General features: G+C 37.6%; 1 protein-coding gene across 2 annotated transcripts in view; it reads left to right on the top strand.

The window, feature by feature from the left end:
* The window catches only part of PPP2R3B (protein phosphatase 2, regulatory subunit B'', beta), a 45,417-nt gene that overhangs the window by 19,957 nt on the left and 2,094 nt on the right, over positions 1-23,366 (top strand). For both annotated transcript variants that reach the window (XM_010193780.1, XM_010193781.1), the window contains exons 2-10: positions 9,565-9,750; positions 11,362-11,465; positions 12,024-12,126; positions 12,849-12,923; positions 16,436-16,522; positions 16,958-17,114; positions 19,036-19,084; positions 20,341-20,430; positions 21,138-21,313. In XM_010193780.1, coding sequence (XP_010192082.1) covers positions 9,565-9,750; positions 11,362-11,465; positions 12,024-12,126; positions 12,849-12,923; positions 16,436-16,522; positions 16,958-17,114; positions 19,036-19,084; positions 20,341-20,430; positions 21,138-21,313 — 1,027 coding nt within the window. The remainder of the gene's footprint in view (positions 1-9,564; positions 9,751-11,361; positions 11,466-12,023; positions 12,127-12,848; positions 12,924-16,435; positions 16,523-16,957; positions 17,115-19,035; positions 19,085-20,340; positions 20,431-21,137; positions 21,314-23,366) is intronic.

The following is a 23,366-nucleotide window of genomic DNA, read 5'->3' on the forward strand; positions in this document are numbered from 1 at the left end:
AGTAAGTGTTTCACTGGCCTTTTCTCCATTTTAACATACTTCCCATACCTTTGTAATCACTAATGCTACTAATAGTAGATGTGCTATGACTGTTGGTGGTAGTACTTTGTTTGCTAGAAAGCCTGAAACATTTTGGCACGTCTTCATATAAAATATCCTTCAGCTTTTACAGGGTAAAAGGGACATGAGATTGTTTTTGCAGTTGTCCGAATCAGAATTTCCTGAGGCATTGACAGACAAGAAGTTGACAGAATACTTGCTCTGACCTTTGGCTCTGCAGCTCAGTAACAAGGCTGAGCTTGTTGATATTTTTCTCATTTAAGTGGATTTTTCCTAAGCTCCATTGCATGGAGTGATTGAAACTTGTTTTGTTGTAAACATGGAAGGATGAGAAGCTACTGCAGAGTTTAAGAATTAAGTGGATGTCTGTCTTAGCCCTATCTGTTACTTTTGGTGTTGAACTGATGACTTGACCTGACAAGGGCTGTTTTCTGTAGACAAAAGTTAGCATTCCCTCACGAGTAACTGACTGTCAGCTCTTCCCCATTAAAACGATGTTTAGGGATTCGTGGCTTCTTTGCAGGTAGTGAGTCCCAGTGTGGTCCATTGGCTGTGTACAACCAAAATGAGAAGGTACTAGCAGGTTCTTACCAGTTTGTCTCCAGAAAGCAGTAGGGGTAACAGAATATGCTGGTAAAGAATAGGTGCACTGGTTTAACCTGCAGTCAGAGCATTTGCTGAGAAACCTGCAACTATGTGACAAACTGGATACATTGGTGACTGGCACACTTGATTTGACATAATCCATATGACAAGGCTATTTGACAACTCCTCGCAGCCAGTGACTAATACTTTTGCACCACTTCTCACAAAACGACAAAGTTGGCTTTCACAGAGTAGATTTTTCTGAAGAATCTTGCTTTTTCCTATTTCATAATCTGTACCTTTTTAATTTAGTAAATTAGCAGGGTAAGTGAAGGAGACAAAAAGAATTGTCACTGGTCAGCCAGAGCAAGCTGTTAGAGGATCCTACCTCTAAAGCCTTTGGTATAAGTTTTGTCAGCAAATAAAGCCATTACTGATGGACATGCATGTAATATGCAAAAGTCTCTTGTTTTTATGACTTTGCAAGGGAAGTAACTACCTCTTCCTTTTTCCATTCCATCCATGCTCCAGGGCATTTCTGAATAAATGATTAAATTCTTGTTAACTGCATAACTGGAACTTTTTTGATCCTGAAGCTCTATGTGACTATACAAAACCCCAAACATATGCATGTTTGGAGGTTTTTCTACAGCAATAATGCATTGGCAATATTATCCTCCAGTTCCCCGCAGGACTGCACAATTTGTCTATGTCAGCTATACCGAACTGCAAATCAGGAAATTCCTAGTATTTCCAAAATCAGAGATGTAGAACTTGGGTAAGAGATCTGTTAGTGCAGCATATATACTACCAAAAGTGAGGAGATTGGGAAGCACATGCTCTAGTGGTTAGGTATCATGCAGAAAAGTGATGCTAATTTATCTCAGATGGAGAGTTCAGTTTTAACTGAACTAATGAAAATCAGGTTTTGACCATTTGCAGTTTTAATTTTAATATGCCAGATAGTGTGTATGGAATATATTCCTTAATTTTGTGTGGAAGCTTTTCCCGGATGTCGCTACCTACCATCTCCTCCTGGATGAGAATTAACACACTATCTCAAATAGGTTTACGTATGCAGTCTGAAGTTTGTATGCTCTGCTGAAATACCAAGGCATCAGTGGCTTTCCCTTAAAGCTCATTTTGGCTGTTTAAATATGCCTTCTTTAAATTAAAGCGGAAAAGAGTTACTGATAGTTGTACAGCTACCCTATTGTTTTGAAAGAATTTTTAAGCTTTAGTGAGACTTCCAAGACTATCCACTGATGGCCCTTACCACAGCAGTTTCATTCAAACTGGGTAGAGTGCTTCTTTCCCCAGCTATAATGCAGTTAAGAGTGACAAAATAGCCCTGAATTCTAGTTTGCCTTTAAGTTGGGTTTTCCAACATTAAGTTGTAAAATGAGTGTAGATTCTTACTCCTGCCACTTGGTAGCCAGGGATATGCTAAAGGAATGATATTTTGCTGTTGAAGTTGATGTTTGCTTTCAACATGGACGAACACCAGTGATGAGTTACTGCACTAAAGGTACAGTAGAATTTGAGTTCAAAAAAAGACAACAACAAAACCAACCCATGCAAATCAACCAGCTTCTGAGCTTTCTACTTGTAGTTTGGCCACCAGTTGACAAACCAGGAAGGGTTTTGCTTATCTCAGGTTGTCAGTGGACAGAAGAGGGAACAGATCAGTAAGATTCACCATTTATTTTAATCTCAACTTGCAGTAACATTGTCTGCACTATGAACTTGTGAACACAAGGAGCTTGACTTATAATTTAACACATATACAAAAGGTTATCCATCCTTAAAGCCATTTTTATGTGCTTGTAGCAAATAAATGTAATATGGTTTAGGCCATGGATCTTTAGTTCTAACTCAGTCTTACTCCTCTGAGTACTTGTGCAAGTTGTAGTGCAACTTTAGGGTGTTCTTTAGACTTTATTTTCACTCTTGTAATATGAGGAAGGATCTTGGTCTCCTCACTGCACTAAACCTCACTGAATCTCTTTGGACTTGCTCACAGAATTGCTACTTGCTGGACCACTTCAATCCTAGAAACTCAATGCACTTGAATTCAACCAAAGTGGGGCAGAGCAGTGTATGGCTCAGTCTTTACAGTAAAGTTGGCTTAGCATTGAGGATTTGCATTGAATCAGAAGACTAAATAACCATAGATGTTTGTAGAGAAATAGGCTTGAGAGTAAACTGCCAAGAACATGCATAGATGAGATGAGAATGATAGCAATGTATGTAAAGGTGAGGTAAGCACACTACCTGGCCTGCAGGTAGGACACTCCTGACGTGTCTGGTCGGAATTTGAAGGTGAACATGGAATTGCTACCTGGAACACAGGCTGCATTGGGAGGGTTGCTGAACCCTGCTCTCTCATGTTAATTCAAGTGGTCTGAATCAGAAACAGTGTAATTTGAAGTATATTTTTGGTTCTAATGGCTAGAACTTTATGGAAAGATATATTAGCTCTTCCATTTCCTTCCCCTCATTGTAGCACAAATCTTAAGTGACTCCAGACCAAACTGGATCAGAGAACCTATCTGACTTAAGGCTAACAGCAAAAATAAGCCAGTCTAAAACTGCAACAGGGTTAAAATTAATAGATGTTTATCTCTTACCATGGAAAGGAAACAGGAGTGTGCATGATAAAATTAGTCTCTATAGTTCATCCAAAACCAGCTGCCAGACATTGACTGAAGGATAGCAAACTAAAGTCAGGGATAGGAAGAAGCAATTGGGACTAGCACATTTCTTGCCAGAGAAAAGACTTTTGCACCTGTTTTAGCGTAGGTTCATTCTCTGAGCTCGATTATTCACATATGTTTATAGCTAGATTTTAGGGAAATCTAACTTGGAACAAAAAGAGTTTTGAAAGCTTTAAGTTGTCAAGGATCATCTTTCACAGAGGAAAAAAATACTGTTAAGCATATCAAGCTGAATAAGAAGTGGTACAGTCAGTGAACTCTTGCAGTAATAGTTCTGTCTTTTTAGTTTGTCAAGAAAGAGACTAATGAAGAGCACCCAGAGAAGAGAACAAGGGGAAAACATCACTTCTTTAACCTAGATAATTGGAAATCTGAATGTCTACCATAAGGTCAAGAGAGCTTGTGTTATCAGAAGTGAAGTTTCTCTGGGCTTGTCCTGAGAGACCTTCTGGTAGCGAGCTTACTTTGCCTATCCTGAGGCAGATTTTTGAAGGCAGTTTAACATGCCAAAATATGTGAGGTGTTGGAACAGATTTCTTTAAATTTATGGTTTTTCCTCCCAGATGAGATTGAACCCTTTTCTAGACGGTAGCAGCACGAATTTTTTACCTGATGTTTTCAAGATTTAAATTCTGTACAACTACTGATATCACTTGCTTATATAGAGGGAAATGTTGAGTTTCACTGCACAAATAAGTTAAAGAAGAAATATTCCTGTGGCTTTATTGGTTGGGTGCACATCGACATCTGGAAAAGAACAGAGATGTGAAGGCTGGTCAGGTACTGCTTTTGAGCATTCTTACTGATAATATTCTTACATTCCCAATGACCATCTAACTTGGATATACTGTAGGACACCTTGTATTCTGTGAGAACTTACTGAATTTAATGAAGGACTTTTCATTTTTTTTTTTAAAAGTATATTCCAAGCTTAGAATTTTCAAGTTCATATGCTACAAAGCATTTGGGTTTCATCACTACCACCCTGTTGCCATTTGAGTCTCTGCGTTGACATTTTCTATTGTATATCAAGGAACTTCATGCAGTGCCTGCTTTTGATGTTGAGTGGTTTATAAGCATTGTATGTGGGTGGTTGAAGGGATGTAAGGATTTAAAGGGCTGAATAGCATACCTCTGCAGCAAATCCTCTTAGCTTATTATGCACTTTGTTTTATGCAGGTAAGATTAGCATACAGTGTGATATAAGAATAGAAGACCCAGGCTATTGAAGAACTAGGTTAACTTATGCATTGCATGCTTGAGAAGTATTGCAACATTCCTTTTTATAATTCTCTAGTTCAAAATACTAAGGATTTGAACCAAACTCTTACCTATTTGATAGGTAAAAATCTCTTTGTAGTATTTTCAGTATTTAATGACATTTCTTGTTTGAGATTGTGATGTACCACATAGTAAAAACTTAATGTGTAATTGGGTGTAAATGTGGGGTAGGATTTTTTTAGGTCCTATTCTTGACCCTGTTCTAAGTATTCCATTGACTTTTTTCTAGTATGGACATCCTTGTGGAAATTCATGTTAAATAATACAGCAGAGCTGAACACTGACTTTCTAAATATGTTTTAAATATTCTTTCAGAGAAAGAAGCATAACAAATGTTAGTGTCTGTCAAATACTAGAGAGCATCAGCATTTCTGAATCCAATTATCTTTTTCTGTAGTTATGTCAAAACAATGCAAATACCAAATCAGTTCAATGAGCTTGTGGCTTAATCAGTAAACTAAAAATATTGAATTCATAAATATATTTACCTTGTTTCCTTTTCCAGCAAGTCCTTTTTAAGTGAAGCTTCACTCACTTGCATTTTAATCCACATATTCAACCCTTCTGTAGGGGTCCAGTACTTGTGGGTGGAAATTCCTATGTGCAGCTGTAGATCTAGACTGAGTGTACAGTCTTAAAATATCTGGGTACAAGCACCCCCTTCCTTTTTACCTCGGAAACATAGCCTGTTGTTGAACAATTCAGTCATAGCATCAGCTCTTTCTTTCAGCTGACAGAACGGGGAAAAGGGCACCACACCTAATCTTAAAATCCCCACTGTCTTCATTTTTGCTTAGAACCAAGTAAACTACCAAGTGCAACTCATCTCTTGGTAGATATAAGACCACCACCTTGCAAGAAGACTGAACTTCTCTCTTTGGAAGGAGGTGTATTCATGTTCTCTGGTATTTACTAATATATTACTATATTGTCATTATAATAATGGTATTATACCATCATTATGAACAACTGCTGGAAAACAGTCGGAGAGTTGTGAAATAAAATGGGAAGTTTGCCCTTTGAACAGTGACCTCAGTGGGATGGAAACTTCCACTTCCTCCTTTCTAAAAGTCAAGGCAAAGAATTGTTGGGTAGCTGTGGACAGTCTGTATGGGTTTATATGTCAGGAGTGAAAACTGCTTCTGTTTAAAGGTTTTCTTGAATTCTCTCGTAGATAAATCTTACATACGGCTCGTTTATGTTATTACAAATAAGGAATTTTCAAGGAATCCGCACTTCCCATCTTTTACATAAAACTTAAACTGCAGTGGCAACTTTACCATACAATGACAGGTTCTGCACTTTATAATTATTGCAAAGGTTAATGCACCATTCAGTCCTGATGCTGCAGCACACATCTGCTTGTAGGAGTTATTTACTGGCTTATTCAGCTGTTATCCTTAACTCCAACCATGTTGGGTTTTGTGCTATTTCTTGGCAAGTTACAGTGAAAGTCTTCACTTACCAAAACAGTCTCTTTTGTCAGTTTAGCTTACTGGTACCAGTATTAAGGAGTTTAACTTAAAGCCGTAAGAAAATGTAGATCCCTTTCTAAATGTTAAATTGACCACTGAAATTGAATAGTTGTGTAAAAATAATAATGGACTGGTGCTGCAGATTTTCAATTCAAAGACTCAGAGCTAGCAGACTTTGGCAGTTCTCACCAATAAAGAAATCCTTTTGTCAAAATTATAATTAATTTTAGAACAGCTTAATCTCACTCATCTTGATTGCCCTGAAATAACAGAACTGACTCTCTTCATCAGCTATGCAATATGTTCATCTACAGATGTAACTAGCTGAAATTATAGAAAGTAAAGATCCTTTCAGTATAACATGCTCCTTCATTTAAACATGTACAGGAAGAGGAGCAGCCTCAGTTGTACAAGGAGCCTTTCGGTTGTCGGGTGGGATTTAGACCATGAGAAGCGAAGAATCCTCAGCCCCTCTTGGGAAGGTGAGGAGAGAAAGGAGATGCAAAACCAGCTTTATAGTGCATTAGTTGGAGCTGATAGTTTTGGACAACCTGTTCCTTTCTTTGGTACAGGCTCTTATCTGTGTGTTGACTGACGTTAACAGTACAGTTTGGTTGTCCAGTTGCTAGTGGCATTTAAGAAGCATTAGTGTGCTCTGAACAGCAGTGTGGTGGACGTAGAGTGAGAGCTGTGCTCCAAGCTGGCTGCTGGATACCACGTGGAGTATTCAAGGACATTTTGTGTTGTGCTCTAGATGGCATTCTCACTAGATGCCTACATGTAGGCACCAAATAAATCTATTGGAAATGATTGTGAAGTGAGCATACACTTCATAATGCAAATGAAACATTTTTATAGTTTCTTCTTTCAGTGACTTTGAGAAACTAGCCGTTAGAAATTGGGCAACTTCTGTCAATATAGGGAAAGTTATTTTGCCTTGCACTGAGAGGTTTGTATTCTATATTTGGTTTTAGAGTTGAATAAATATACTGTCTTACAGATGAAATATTATACATTTTTACACTAAGCATGCCAAATTCAAAGTCATGGTTAAACACAACGTTTTTACCTTAGAAAAGTCAATGTTCTTCACCTGTATGTCTGTCTGAAGCTCTGAATCTGCTGCTTAAATTCTTCTTCATAATCGTGGTCTGGAACAGCTTTACAACAGACAAAAAGATGAAAAATAAATAAATAAAAAGCCTTTATTATATAACTCTTAAATAACACCCAAGGCAGCTACATGTACTAGGCTAGGTCTTATTACAAATCCTGAACTGAGATCTCCAAATGCATTTAAGAACAGCTTTTAATCTGGTTGAATGGAAATAATAATTTGTTTTGTACTTTGAGGTATCTGAAGTAAATTATTAGTTTCTGAAAAGATATAAGGTTTCCCATGAACAAATAGTTCTGTTGAGAGCCTTTCTTCTTCTCTTGGGACCTTTTCCACTATGGATTTCCCTCTACCTTTCCTTTTATTTTTTATTTAATCTGAGGCTCTAAATTTTCCTAGTTGTGGATTTCTAAAGTGCCTTTTCTGTCTGTGCTAGATTTTCATGAAATAGTGATTTACCTCATGTTACCTGAAACGGGATGTTAGTAGTCCCCCTGTTAACACTTCCCCTTTTCTCAGACGAGGACACCTCACTGAGCATCTCTGAAGAACTGGAACAACTGCTGCTTTGGTTACAATCTGGATAACTGACATGGGAGTGGCTGTCCAGATGATCTTGTAAATGGGAAAAAGAGGAAGTAAAATAAAATTACTTCGCTGTTTGGAACAAATAGAAGAGTTTGATTGTGTGAAGTAAAAGATGGTTTGATTGCCAGTGTTCAAAAGCATGCTAGCTGCTTGACCGGGTGGTACTAGCACAGATTTTTGCATGGGGTGACTGCTAGGGCTCTATTAAAGCGCTGATGCTGGGTTTCTAAAATGAAACAAGGTGCTAGTGGTAATGTCACATAGAGAATAAACTGTTGCTATCTTTATTCTTCCCAAAAGTTTGACAGTCCATGGTTGGAAATAGTTTTGATGCCCTAGGGCACTTTTGTTGTAAGCTGATGCCTCATTAGCTGGCCCACTAAACTATTGACAAGGTATTAAAAGATGTAATTTCCAGGATTTTTAGAAAATTACAGACATTGATTCTAGGTATCACAGATTCAAGGTAAGTCTTTCCTCTGTGAAATAAAACTTGTAACTCAGTTGAGGTAATTCTGCAGCTGTGAACTGTAGTGCTGGCTCAAATGCGGAGGAGAGGAAAGAAAAGTTAATTCAGTTTGGGTTTTTTTAGCATATGTTGCATTCCAATGAAGGCTTCCAGGTTGGAATCCTCCAAATTAAAATCTGCTGTCTGTAAGCACCTAGTCCTTTCACCAACTTGAGGAAGAATTTTGACTGTAGTAGGAAGGCTGGGTATCTTTACAGCCACTTTGACAAAGATGATCAGGAGTAAAATGAGGGTTGGAGTTCTTGGGATTTCTTTGGGTTTTGGGGTGGTTTTTTTTTCCTTACAATTCTAATTGGAAATGAGGGATGGAATTCAGGATCTTGAACATATTTAACACTAGAGTGACCCACCTTTATAGCATTAACCATTGTTTTTACACTAGAACAGTGGCCTTGGGATGAATGATTAAATGTTTAATTGCTAGTTGTGAGTTGACACACAACTCTCTTGTTATTTCACTAGTTATCTTTGTTTCTCTGCCTTATTGGACTTTCTTTTGGAAACTAAGTACAGTGTAAATTCTTCTTTACTGAAGCTAAATGAATTTAAATACTTTCTCCTGTTACTGGTTTTTTTTTTTAGTAGTATGGCATATCACAGATTCTTGAGAAACAGATTTCTAAGCTCTCATGCCGTAACTGTGTATAGTTTACCAAAAAAATCCCTCTGCAGGAATCATTTACTACTTTTATAAAGTCAAGCATTTTTTAGGATCAAAAAAACCCCACAAACCATCTTCACTGTAACTAAATTAAACAGGTTGGTGGTTTGTAACAAAGTTGTCATGCTTCCTTCAAAAGTTCGAAGTTGTAAAGCTAGAAATATTTCAAAAGCAAATTCTATCATGACCTGTCTGTTGATCTAGAAGTTGAAGTTTTTTTTCTTCTGAAACTGATAATATAACCTGAGTTATTTCAGATGTCTCCAAGAAGCTGTCTAGTGTATTAATCTTGAGACTTGATAGGTTGAAGACTGAAGTTGTTTTTATTAAATTTTTAACATCCTAGAAATCTTTCTAAATGACAGTTTTTTGGAAATACTCATGAATTTTTCCAGTGTGTTCGTACTCTTAAATAGCTTATTCAGCCTATTGCCAGAAATCTTTTTGAAGGTGTTATAACGTGTAATACCAGGAGATTCAAGTCATCTGAGGATGACTATTATATGTGACTTCACTGTACCTGACTGTCAAATGTGTATTTATCTATTTAGGTTCAGACAAAGAAAGAAGAAACTTTGCCACCATCGCTTAGTCAAAACATTCCAACTTTCTATTTTCCTCGAGGATGTCCTAAGGAAAAAGTGAATATAGATGCTGTGATTGCCAAAATTGAGAGAACTTTCTCTGAGTTCCCAAATGAAAGGGCGACGATAGAAGACATGGGGAAGGTTGCAAAGGTGAGAACTTGCTGGCTGTCTGCTTTTAGTACTGTACCTCTATGGAAAGGAAACGTGAGTTCTGTGTGCGTTGCTTTCTTGCATTGTGTTTTCATCTCCTACAAGGTAGCACCAGTAAGTCACCATATTCAACATTGTTGATAGCACAGTTGTGTGGAAATCTTCGTGTTAATGATGTCTCCTTTTGCTTACAAAAAGAAACAAACAAAACTTGAACTATTTTTTTTGTTGCATTAATGACCAAATACTGAAGGACACATTGTATGTTGTTCTGTGTTCTGTATTGACCAAGACACTTAGGGCAAAAGCACTGTTAATGTGCATTTTGTTTACAGGTGTCCACACTGTGTTTTCTCATTCAGCAGTGCCATGAATCTCCATTGTAACGACGTTGCAAGACAGACTGTTTCGGTCACTTGAGATTATAGCTTTCTGGTTATTACTGAAGAGCAGATGTAGTAACAAAATAGTGATATTAGAAAGCAGCAAATATTTTTTAACTTCTGTGTAACAGACAATAATCTAGTTAAATTAAATTTGTTCTATTGAATGAATGCTTGAAATATCACTGCAATTCGTAGTCTTGGTAATGAATCTGAGGTTCTCATCCCTGTTCCTGTCACTTTGCATTTAAAGTAAAGGGTCTAGAAAATTAAAAACAAATACTTTTCACAGGAGCGGGACTGGACATTCAGAAACCCCTTGTCTGCCTCACCAGAAGTGCTTAACTGCTAAGCTTCCATGTTTAAGTGGGGAGAAATGGAAGAGACTCTTCCCTCTCAGCAGAAAGGTAGAAGGGTCCAGTTGCCTAAGCACCCATGTGAAGCATAGGGAAAAGCCTCTTGTTCTGAGGACAGTATTCATCAAACTCACTTTTTCTTATTTTTTGAAGTACTGGTTAAACTATTGCATGAGAAGTAGCTGTCCTTTTGCTCCTTGTACATCTTGCAGTATTCACAGCCTTATTTGAGATCCACATGAGATTCTCGGAGGTGCCAGTATGGCTGAGTACTCCCAGGTCATAGGCTGTTTTATGTGAGAGATAGGTACTTAGCTGTTACAACTGAGGAAGCTTGGAGTACTGAAGTTGTGAAGGTGTAACTGTTGGGTGTTCTGAAGCAAGATACTGCTGCTCAGGGCAGGCTGGTCTGCTGCTTAAAATTGGATAGAAGATGTGCATTCATATGGAAGGGTGCAGATGAGTTGAGCCATCCTCTGAGCCAGCTGTAAACTTGTTCCAGTTCAGAAGTTGTGCAACTGTGCTGTCTTGAGCTCACCTTAAAGATATCCAGCCTTTTAGTGGAGCCTATTAGCATGAACTCTGTTCAGCTGCTTGGAGAATGGACAGAGCAGGCATGTGACTGCATTCATCTGTTAGGAATGCTGTAAGTTGCCCTGTGTTTTGCTTTGCCTTTTTGGATTTCAGCCTAATGCAGCTCCTTAAAAGTGATTATTTTGGAAGGTGCCGTTGGCTTCAGAAACAGTTTTTAAAAGTCTGTCTTAATGTCATCTTAGCGCTGGTAAAATTTAATTTTTGAAAGATTTATAAATGAGAGACTAACTGTCAGATAAGCAATCAATGAACTGACTTGATGTATGCTTTAATTCTAGGCTTGTGAATGCCCACTTTACTGGAAAGGTCCTTTGTTTTATTGTGCTGGAGGTGAACGAACAGGATATGTGTCAGTTCATAAATTTGTTGCAATGTGGCGGAAGTAAGTAAATAACTTTTTTTAGAAGTACTGCATTTTTTTAATTGAAATGTGATATTTTAAGCTCTGAATGAGATCCAATCTGTGAAGGGGAATAAAACACTTTCCCATAATCAACCATTGACAGCAAACTTGTACCTGGGAAAATGTAAGTAAATCATCACTTTAACATAAACAAATCTTTATTTACAGTATTTATAGATTGTTTTAGTGTTTGGTAAATGACTGGCTGTTTATGGGAAAAGTGAAAAATCTGGCCCTAACTTGTAGATGCCAGTTCTGGATAAAATGCTTTTTCTTCCTAGTTCTCTTTCCTGTTCTATACTGAAAAATGTCCTTTCGTGTGATCAGTGACATGATGTACCCACATCCTTTAACATAAATGTATGAGACAGTACTGCTTTGATAAGTTCCCTTGGAGTGTACTTTGATATTGGTAATTAGCATTTGAATTAAATGTTGCGGTTGCAGTTTCACAGGCCTTGCTTTAAGATGGCCCTACAAGGTAGCATGAGCAATTTTTTCTTTGTAGGGTATTAAATGGAAATATTTCCATTTCAGAATACTTCAGACCTGCTACGATGATGCTGCAAAGTTTGTTCATCTTCTAATGAACCCTGGATGCAACTACTTGGTTCAAGAAGACTTCATTCCTCTTTTACAAGTAAATTGCAACTGAAACTAGTACTGGAAAGAAACACACCAAAATGATAAGCTGGCAAAGCCCTGATTTTTTTTTTTGAGCTAACCATACTTTTTCATGGTCTTCATTAAAGTTTATTGATAATAAAGCTCACTTTCTATGGTCCACTGAGATGCTAGTGAGTGACTAATTTTACAGTTAATCAGTTTATGTAAGGTGAGGTCTTTTTTTAAGAACTACAGTAAGATGCATGGATTTAAAATTGCTTGCAGGAATAGCACATGTATCAGAATTCTTATGACTTAGAAAAGCAGTTGAAGTCAAGGAGGCCCTTTGGTGGGCACAGGAAAAGTGGCGTATGAATTCAAGACCTAATACAGTTTCTCTCAAAAAGTAGCAAACAACATCTTTAGTAATGAATGAATAAAACCTAAATTGGCTTTTACTGAATCATGGTCAGCCACAGAATTACAAGGTGTAACAGTGTTCAAAATCTTCATCCCCTCGAAAATACAGGAAAGCTTTTGTTTATCTGCCTTCTTTAAAAGGTAAATGTACTTTTAAAAAGGCACCAGCATTATCTACCTGAAGCATGTTGTAAATGAAGTTATCATTAACGATTGTGGTAGTTAATTTGAACTGTTTTGGCTAAGGAAGCAGATGTGCTATTAAACGCTAGTTGTTTTATACAGCCGCTAATAAATACTGCTTGGTATACCGTTACTTCTTTTTTTTTTTTGTAGGATGTGGTGAATAGTCATCCTGGCCTATCATTTTTAAAAGAAGCATCTGAATTTCATTCTCGGTACATTACCACAGTAAGTGACTTTTATCTGGAAAAGCTATTTTTTTGTTAACTAAGTAGGAAAACAAAAATTATTAAGATTAGTCAATACACATAAGCATCTTAGTCTCCTGAGAAAAGTTGAGTATGCTGTCAGTCTTCATTTCTACATAGCTAGAAATCTTGTGAAGAAAGACTCAATTTCTTAAGCATCGTAGTTGTTAACATTTATAGGAAATTGCTGAACTTAATGCTAATAAGAGAAACACTGAATCATAATAGTGTAGGATAAGTTAATTAACATGAAACGAAGAGCAGACTGTTATCTTAAACACTTAATGGGGCTATAGACTGTACTCATTAGAATCTTGACCTCACTATGGGTTTAATTAAATGGAATTTTGAGTGAAATGTCCATATTAACATGATTATGCACAGTATTAAGTAAAATAATGGTAATACTGAAGCTGCTTGCCACTTTCCTCTCTAGGGATTTTTCTTTCTAAGCAGGTTTTATACATGAAAAGTTCCATTTCTCCCTTCCTGGGGTTATGTGACTGAAGTATTCTTTCTCTACCCAGGGGAAAAATCAGTGACATTAAGTCTTCTCAACTGGAGTGTAGACAGCTGATTCCACTGAAGTCTCAAAAGATTAAAATGCTTCAAAATGACATTCAGTTCACTTTTTGCGCCTGTGAAAAATAGCTCAATGATATTTTTCCAACAAAAAAAAAATGCAGTGTTGTTCATCTTTTATCCAGCTTATAGTTTGACCCAGACCAAAACTGTGGAAGCTGTTTTGAAAGCGTTTGGTTTTGGTTCCTCACATCCTTCTTATAGAGCCTGCTGGCCTATCAAGTATGTCCTGCTGCATTAGGTTTTGTTGCTTGTTAGGATGATTACATGAGCTCCCAGAACTTTCTTGTCAGATGCGACTGAAGGAAATGCTCTGTCTCTGAGTAGTTTTCTTTCTTAATGGATTCTGGGTTGTATCAAAGCCAGCTTTGCTTACAATCATGAAAGCTTGCTGCCTGTCCTGAAGGACTGTGGGAGGGAAAAGGTCCTGCCATTTGCCATTACTTTTCTTACGAGGAACCACTTATTTGAGTAGGCCTGAGTCTAGCAATACTGAATAAATTAGTGCTGGCACTAACCAGATTTAGTGTAGTCTTCAACAGAAACCAGTCTTTAATCAAAAATCCCCAAAGTAAACTGTTATTGCTGTGAATATAGCAACAGTATTTGGGATACTATTCTGTAGATCGAGAAATAGCAGAACTCTCTGCCCCTTCTTGGGTTATTTTAGGATGGAGTAGCTGTTGCCCACTACAGTCTTCCAGAATTGTCCTGCAAGTTATTACTAATAGTCATAGCTATTTTCTCAAAGATTAAATAAGATTAATTAAATTCATACCTGTATTCAATTATCTTTACCTTGCTACATGAAGCTTTAGTTAAGGGATTTTGTAAGCACTGCAGTTAGATTTAATGTCTGTTCATGCCAGTTAAAAGTTAAATGATCCATTTTTCTGCTGTTTGTTTGCATGTGCATACATATATATGTGTATACATACATACATTACATACCTCTCTCCTGTTCAACCTTGGAAGTAATCAGTACTGTCTGCTCAGCTATAGTGTATGTTGGTTGGTTGGTCTAGTGGTAAGGTTAGGCATGTATGTCCAAGACAAAGCTGAAATATATTTAAAACGTTTGCCCTGACAAATGAGACGCTACATTTGATCTGCAAGTATGTTATGTATATATCTGACCTATGAATTCTTGAAATTGTAATCTCTGTATTGCACCATTTCCTTTCCCTTCCGACAAACCACTGTGCAGTAAAGAAGGCAATTCTCTGACAATTTCCTTGTTCTCTGCTTCAATTCACTTTAGAAAACCTTTTTTTTAAGTCTGTTTCCAGTTGTCTTTAGCAAACATTCAATTTTGTTTTTATTTTTAGACCAGTTAAATGTATAACAGATGAGATAATGACATGCAGATGGATTAAGTTGCAAAGCTAAGGCAAAACCTTTTCAGAAAAAGATTGCTTTGTAGTATAAGCCAAAAACGGGCTTTCCCTAAACTCACAATTAGAATTGAGCTAATTAAGTTTCAGAAGTAGGCTAGTCTGTTCTCCTTTCTGGATTTATTGAACCAGCTGTTCTTGCTCAAAGTAGGAGCTGCAGAGCTTGCTGCATGCTACAGTTTAAGCTTTATTTTATAACTTCATGGATAAATTACTCTTCTATTTGGACTTTAGAAATGATTGGTTTGTTGAAACTATTGATTTACTGTAATTAAAGTCTGAAGTGATAAAAACTTTAGTCTTTAGTTTGGAAAAGGATTTATTTGGGAGAAGAAGGTTCCTGGAGAGATGTCATTTTCAGCTAGTAACTACTGTGTTGCTAATGAAACACTACCCTTGCAATATTTTGTCTTGCTAATTAGCAGATATAATCAATCTCCAGTTATAGTTCATAACATGTTTAGATTTTTTTGTCTGCTTTTTAGTGGCGAATGACTGACTTGAAATGTATGTCTAGTTGACTTACATCAAACTGAGATGAGTACTGAATTCAGTTAAGAAAGAGGGAAAACATAAAGGAACAGGTTGCCCAAGGAAGTTGTGGATGCCCCCTTCCTGGAAGTGCTCAAGGCCAGGTTGGACAGGGCTGTGGGCAACCTGGTCTGGTGGGAGGTGTCCCTGCCCATGACAGGGGGGGTTGGACCAGATGGTCTTTAAGGTCCCTTCCAACCCAAAGCAGTCTATGATTTGTGATATTTTAAAGCCTTGTGTTTGTAAACTAAAACTAAGCAATTTATGCTGGATGCAGGAGTTTACCAAATAATTTATGTATAAAACAGATTCAAAGAAGAGTGTTGGATGTTCAACTGAATGGATTTGTTTCTGGTTCTGATATCAGTCATCTTTCTTGCATAAATCATTTTTTAATACTACTGACAAGTTTTATTCAAGTAGCTTTAAATAGAATAAAATTAAATTGAAAAACCCTATTCTCTTTGACAGATACTTCCTGCAGGTGTAAATGTTGATTTGTTGTATTTGCGGACTTCAGAAGTAGCAACATCCTCCTGTACTCTGATCCTTAAACAGTCTCAATTCTATTTCTGTATCTGCTTTTTTGAAGTAAAATATAATAAATATAGGTCTCTAAATCTGAGGCAATGAGATATATTAATAGCTTTATTAGATGATAGAGAAGGCTGAGGTAGTAAAGTATGCAATAAACATATTCTGGCCAGCATACGAATGTTCTGCAACTTTACTGCATGAGAGATGGGTGCTGCAGCATTGCCATGAGACTTACCAAAATGAGCTTAGACGTAGACTTAGGAATGGTTTGGTAATAAGGCATATGTAAGAGAAGCACCAACCTGGTAAGTAATGAGGATAATAGAAACGGGGAAGATGGAGTTCTATAATGCAGCTGAACTAAGACTTCTCTTTGAGAAATGTTTGGGAGAGTATTCAGGGAGCATACCTAAGGTCACCTTTCCTTTTTTTTTCCTCTTTCTTGCAGGTCATACAGAGAATATTTTATACAGTAAATAGGTCCTGGTCTGGGAAAATAACTTGTAACGAGCTCAGGAAAAGCAACTTTTTGCAGGTACATAATATGTAAAATTTTGCAAGACAGATGTTTCTTCAAGTTTAAAAACTATGTTAACTGAATGCTTAAAGGAGTAACATAAGTAGCATTTCTTCTTTTCCAGAAACTGGTGAAGACTCAATTGCATTAATTGTCATATACTAGGACACATTTAAATGCTGTCTTTTATCTAAAGCTGTACAAATACATATGTATTCGGCATATGTGATTAGCCGAAATACGGCTGATCTCCTCATTCTTCTATGGACACATTAGTTTTCTACCCTGTGTGTTCCATATTCACTGTCATACTGCATGCTCTGCACTGTCTCTGAATATAAAAATTGTTTCACTGAAATAGTGTTAGCTATTAACTTGGTTGTGAGAACTCAGCTCATTCAACAAATGTCTTACAAATTCTTTAATGTGTTCTATTTATCCTTCTGATAATAGAATGTGGCATTATTGGAAGAGGAAGCTGATATTAACCAGCTGACAGAGTACTTCTCATATGAACATTTTTATGTTATCTATTGCAAATTTTGGGAGCTGGATACAGACCATGACCTCTATATTGATCGGAAGGATTTAGCTCGACATAATGATCATGGTATGACAAATGAAGCACCTTTGTCTACATGTATTACATGACCTGTAAGCTTTCACCCAAAGAAGTGGTTACCTGCCAAGGCCCGTTCATGAGTCTGCTGGTACAGCTGATCCTGCTCACTAATGACACAAAGCAGGACAAGTCATCTGTGACACTGCCTTGTGTCTAGCAGTACCAAATTTGAGGAAAATTCTGAGTCTGAATTCTGAACTTGGCTAAGAAATAGAGGAGGAAATAACTTTGTACGTGTGTAGACTTGATCTAAAAAGAAAAAAAAATTAAGTCTTGATATTTTATAAATGGCTGCATTTGGCCATTTAGGGTTGTTATCTTAGTCCATTGTACTGATATTATTCAAGTAGCTCTTATAGCAAGGTATGCAAAGAGTAGAAAAGAAAAGCACACATACATTCAGGTACTTTATTTTAAAGTTGTGGTAACTCAGCTGCAGAACATTTTGCTTTACTACTACTTAGCAGCTTTACATTTCCTGCATTCACAATATGCAACGGCTGATTCTGTAGTCTTGCACACTTACACCTATTTTAAATATTCTTGTATCTTGTATAGAACTGTTTAGGGTTTTTCTGGATGCTGTGTCCACTGTCATCTTAAAAGTATTCCCAACAGGACTGGAAAGCTTACTTAAGCACAAAGTGATTATGGAATATTATCCCACATTAAAAAGGACAAACACAATCCTGATTGCTTCCAAAATCTTACCTATTGAGCTCTGACTACGCTTTAGGACACTGAAGAAAGCAAGCTGCTTTCATTTGAATGGTTGCTCTACTGAGTACACTAGAGGAAGGAAGCAGAACTGATACGGTGCCACTTGCAATTTAGTTTTGTATCCTGGTTAAAGCTTAACAGCTGCTGCTTAATGAGAACTAAACTAAATAAGAACATAAAATGGATATGATAACCTGACTTTAAACTTTATTTTTTGCCTAGTAAAATTAGATAATCTGGTTTCATCAATCCCTTCCTTTTGTACTGTCACTGGCCTAAAATTAGGCTAGATCAGACGCTTACGTAGTGAGAAAATACTAAAGTATGTAGCTGTTGTTGAGAAGGTTGAACCACTTCCGTGTTTCAAAAGTAGATAGCAGCAGCAGCAGCATGTATATCTGAGACAAATTGGCTATCCTACAGTTTTGGGGATAAATACTAAGTAGGGACTAGTGTCCTTACTACAATAATACAGTGATGGCATCACCATAGGTACATAAAACAGATGAACTATTTGAATTGTTAACCATCTGCTTTAATTATCAGTATTTCTACAATGCTGAAAAGGTATTTCAGAGCTAGAATAGTGAGAAGTAATTCTCCCGTGAGAATAGGATCGTGTGCTGCTTTGAGTACCATCCACAGATTCTTCAGGATAAACTGAATATCCTTTACAGAGGTAGTGCTCAGTTAAGACATGTCTCTTAAATCCTTGAAATGGTTTCAAAACAGGAGCATGGATCAGAACCAGGTCAGAAATAGAGCCATGTCAGAATGCGCTAGGTATGCTCATCAAGTATGCGCCTGCCAGTTCTGCTTTGGCCCTTTGCCCACAGCCAAGGTCATATAAAATGTGATGGCACTTGAAAACATTATTTACTTGTCAAAGGACTGGGAAAGGCTGTCTTGTTAATCAGCCCATTTTATTACTTTCAAGACACTTCTATTTCTGTGTCAAGTCTGAATTCAAAGCTGATTGGTTCTAGCTTTGCTTTGGAGACTTTGTGTTAAGTGATCCTCTCCAGGAGGGATTATTGAGCACTACATTTGATCTTTCTCACAGATGTGTGTGTGTGTGTGTGTGTGTGTGTGTATATATATTAGGGTTCCAGTAAACTCTTCAACTGGACAATACAGAGCAAAAAATAACCTGTGTATGACTGACACTATTTTAAACCTTTTTTCTCAGCAATTTCAAATAGGATGATAGAGCGGATCTTCTCAGGAGCAGTAACAAGGTACTTGCTTTGTATTCCAATTTAAAATTTGCTTGTTAAGTTGTATGACATTCCCAGAAAAAATGCCTTCCCCTTGAAATGGAGCGGTGAATTTCAAGATTTAGTATTGTAGTTTAAACTCCAGTGGCACTCAAGTGCTCTTGGGACCTTTGGCTCGGCCCAAGCTTTTTTCTCCTTTACCTGTATAAGCACTTGTCACTGCATATTGTGTCCAATGGGATGGGAGTGAGGAAGGGAAGAAATGCTGGCATTGTTGGTTTTCCATCCCTCAAAACTGAAATTTTCAAAGGAGATTGGGCTTTTCAGTACTACTTGTTGCTGCAATAAGCATTGATTTCACAAGTTTACAAAAATGCCTCCAGTGGAGTTAATTGCCATTTTTGACAGTCATTCTTCATTTTCCCACTTGGATTGACTTCCTCTTGTGTATTCATGGCATTTTACTCATTTTTGAAACATTCTGCTAGCACAATATCTGCAGCTAGAAAGCGCCTGATAAACAGAAATAACGAATGCTGAAATGAGTGAAATGACACTTGGCAGGCGTATGTCTAGAGCTCACTCTTTTGTGAGGTTTTTTGGGCAAGACAAAACATTTACCACATTTTTGTAGACATCTTGAGGAGAAAACAGCAAAAACTGGATTTTTAGGAATGAAATGTAATATGTCTAGGAACTGCCTGCCTGCCTCTTTTCTAAACAGGTTGGCCCAGTGTCTTCAGAGCATATTTGGATTCTGTGCTCTGTGAAGCAGACAATTGAGTTCTTGCCATGAACACTTACTTCCTGAATATTTTTATTTCATTTTTATCTTCATATTTCTATTCCAGCATTTTTAGCTAGTGGAGTTCTGTACAACTTCAAGTTCTCATCACGTCTACATGAATGTAAATTCTAAAAAGCATGTATATTTTTATATAATTTTATTTTTAAAAAATTGAGATACTTTTTCTGTTAAGAATTAGGGTACTAATGCCCAGAAAGGGAAGCTGTAAGTCCTTCTGGACAGGTCCACTACCTTCCTCTTCCAGCTGCTCCCTTCCTCTTTACCCATTGCAGTGCAAACAGAGCAGAGCACTCAAGCTCCTTATCCAGAATGACCAAAGTGGTCTGCGACAAGTCACCTTACCAACACTGCATCATTTAAGAGTAAATAAATAGTCAATAGCACCAAGGGAAATAATCCTTAGTTTTGGTGAGTAAAAACTAGGTGTTTTAAAATAAATATTCTATCTTTTTTCTCATTGGCCTTCAAGAGGTAGAAGAGCGCAAAAAGATGGGAAAATTAGCTACGCTGATTTTGTCTGGTTTTTGATATCTGAGGAGGACAAGAAGACACCAACTAGGTAAGAATGAATTTGTTTTAACGGAAACAAAGATTGATTTTATTGCTTTTCCAGCCCTTAAATGGGGACCACTAATGCTCAGCTGGAGCTAAACTGTAAAAATGTGAGTGGAAAACTGGCCCAGTTCATTGCATCATTCTTACTTCGCAGTGTATCCTGTTGTTGCTGCTGGAAGAGTCTATTTTAATGACTTCTAAGAGGCTAATTAAATGTTATTGTTCCATATGCTTTGTGGGGCCTACTTAGGGTCATAGATAAAGGAAACTGCAGTCATTCTGTTATGCCAGTGATTTTGGGAAACCATACAGAAAGTGTTAGCTGTAGGATATTGATGAGAAACCTGTAGCATGATGTGTCGCTGGCTTGTTCAATATGAAAAAAGAACTTGGGTTTAGATGCACAGCTCAATTTTTCACTGGCTCCCTTGAGTTTTTATGTAAAACCTCATGTTTTAGTCCTCTCCTCCTTCACTCACCCACAGCTAACAAGTTTGTTTTCAAATGAAGAAATGTATGGCATAGCAAATACCAGGAACTCTTACCACAGCAGCTTTTGTTTAATGACTTCCTATGGCATCATGGAATGTAGTCTTAAGTCTACTCTTGCATCCATAAGTAGTGTAGCCTTTAAAACAAGCAATATAAATTCTTAAAATTCTGTAAGTAGTTTATGTCAACCGTTCTTTGTTATTAACTACTGAATTTCAGCATTGAATACTGGTTTCGGTGCATGGATCTTGATGGGGATGGTGCTTTGTCCATGTATGAATTGGAGTATTTTTATGAAGAACAGTGCCAAAAATTAGATAACATGGCCATTGAACCTTTGCCATTTGAAGACTGTTTGTGCCAGATGCTGGATCTCGTGAGGCCCCAGCATGAAGGTAATAAAACCCTTTTCCACCTGTAACTTCTGTTTCTCTGGATTTGGAGTTGGTGCACCCTGAAGAGCACTCAGTTGGTCACACAAAGAATATGTCTTTAGGTTGTCTTTTCTCTAAAGTCTGTCAGAGCTTATTAATTGAAAAGTCTTCCAGCAGCAGGCAGGCATTCATTTGCATACTAAAATTTAATATGCTGCTTTAAAATTCCTTGTAGGCTTTTATTTCGGACTTGTAGCCACATTTAGTCTTAAATGACTTAAATCTAAAGGCAGATTAAAAGGATTGTAAATGAAAAAGGAGTGTTAGGTATGTTCAGGCTGGAAGCTCAATCCTAGATATCAGTGGATTGAAGTGTAGGACCAACATTGCATAATGCCTGGGGGGTGGAGAGCACTTGTGATGAGGTGAAGTAAGCTCCAAGGAAAGCGCTGATGTTACACGGTTGCCTACGATGGCCTCCAAACTGAAGGGTTCCCTTCCAGTCCTGCAGGTGATGCTTTTGAAGTGCAGACATTTGCAATAATATTTCTGTTCTGCATTTCAAATGAAACAAGATTGATGTATCTGATCTATATCATGAAGATGATGAAAGGAGGCTGTGAAACACAACCAAGACAAGTTATTTAGGGCAAAGAAAATGAAAGCTGATTGTGAAGGGTTGATGGTTTTTTATAAAATCTGGGTGATGTTTAAAAGATGCATTAAGAAAAAAATTCTTCTGTCATTTTCCTATAGAAAGACTAGAGGCATAAAATGACATTTCACTTCATAGATTTGAAACAAAAGAAGGCACTCCAATACATGTATGTCTAAACTGTGACACAATTTGTTGCTGGATGCTCTCTGTACCAAAAAGCAAACTATTTAATTTGTGGAGACCTGAATTTTCTTATCTCAGTTTCATTCTTTTTCTGTGGATCTTTGAGAGACAACATAGGCATCTACGTGAGTATCGGGTGTCTAAGCTCCCTCTGCAATGAAAGGAAAATGGAGAGCAAATCAATGAACCAAATATAGGTGCCTAACTTAAATTAGGAGCTTATATAACCAGGGCTCCAATCAGTTGCTTGGTTGTGGAGAGTTGCTGCCACTTGAGATGGCCCAATGCATCAGACATCTGTGTGGGTCTGACAGATCAGGCACAGGTGCCATGAGGGATCTGTGGTGTCCTGGAGCATCAGAGGGAAGCCAGGCACTTCAGAAGGCAACAGGCACAAGTGGGGCAACCACCTGCAAATGGGATTCTCATTTCACTTCCCCTTGATGCGCTTGAGTTATGCTTTGTTAGAGGCTGGGACAGCGCACTGAGGAAATGCTGTTCTAAGCCTGGCTTTTATTGAGCTCTCCCATAACATCTGCAGTTAGCCTTTGATTGACAGCAGAGGCCTGGCTGTGTTTCAGGTGAATCAATAAAGGGGAGTTTTAAGGATGACCATCTGTCCTTCCCTGTGTCTGGTGTTTTACAGTCTTCCTCCGCAAGCTTAATACTCAGCTTTGAAATAAGGTAACATTTCTGAGCAACCTGACAAATAAGTCTGACACATAGCAGATCCATTGATTTGAGTCTTTAAAGTATTATTTTAGAAGAAAACAAGCAAACCACCTCTGAGCATTTAGCTTTCCTCTCAAGCAGTAAATATCGATCAGTCATCTCTGTCATACATTTTTCTTTTCGAGTCAGGGAAGAGGAAGGGCCACTGCCAGAGGAGATTCCTATGTGCTACCCAAGCATTTCTTGGGAAGAAATGGAGAGCTTGCTGTAGGCTTCTCTCTCTTGAGGAAGCTTAGGCAATTGGCTTAAATGATTTTTAGAAACTGAGGTAGACTGCATCTCATACCAGCACATTGAAGGAGAACAGGATGGCAGCTAAAGCAAGTAACGAATCTGAAACACTTCAAAGTTTTGTCCACTTTGAAGGACACTCCTCTAGCTTTGCACTTCATTTATTCACTTCTCTCGCATCAGCATTGAGCATCAGTGGCAAAGTTCTTGAGCATAGTGATGACTTAACTTCTGAATAACATTCCTCCCCTTTGGAGAAAGGATAACTTC

Source organism: Mesitornis unicolor, unplaced genomic scaffold (genome assembly GCF_000695765.1).
Source record: "Mesitornis unicolor isolate BGI_N332 unplaced genomic scaffold, ASM69576v1 scaffold53921, whole genome shotgun sequence".
Classification (NCBI taxonomy): Eukaryota; Metazoa; Chordata; class Aves; order Mesitornithiformes; family Mesitornithidae; genus Mesitornis; species Mesitornis unicolor.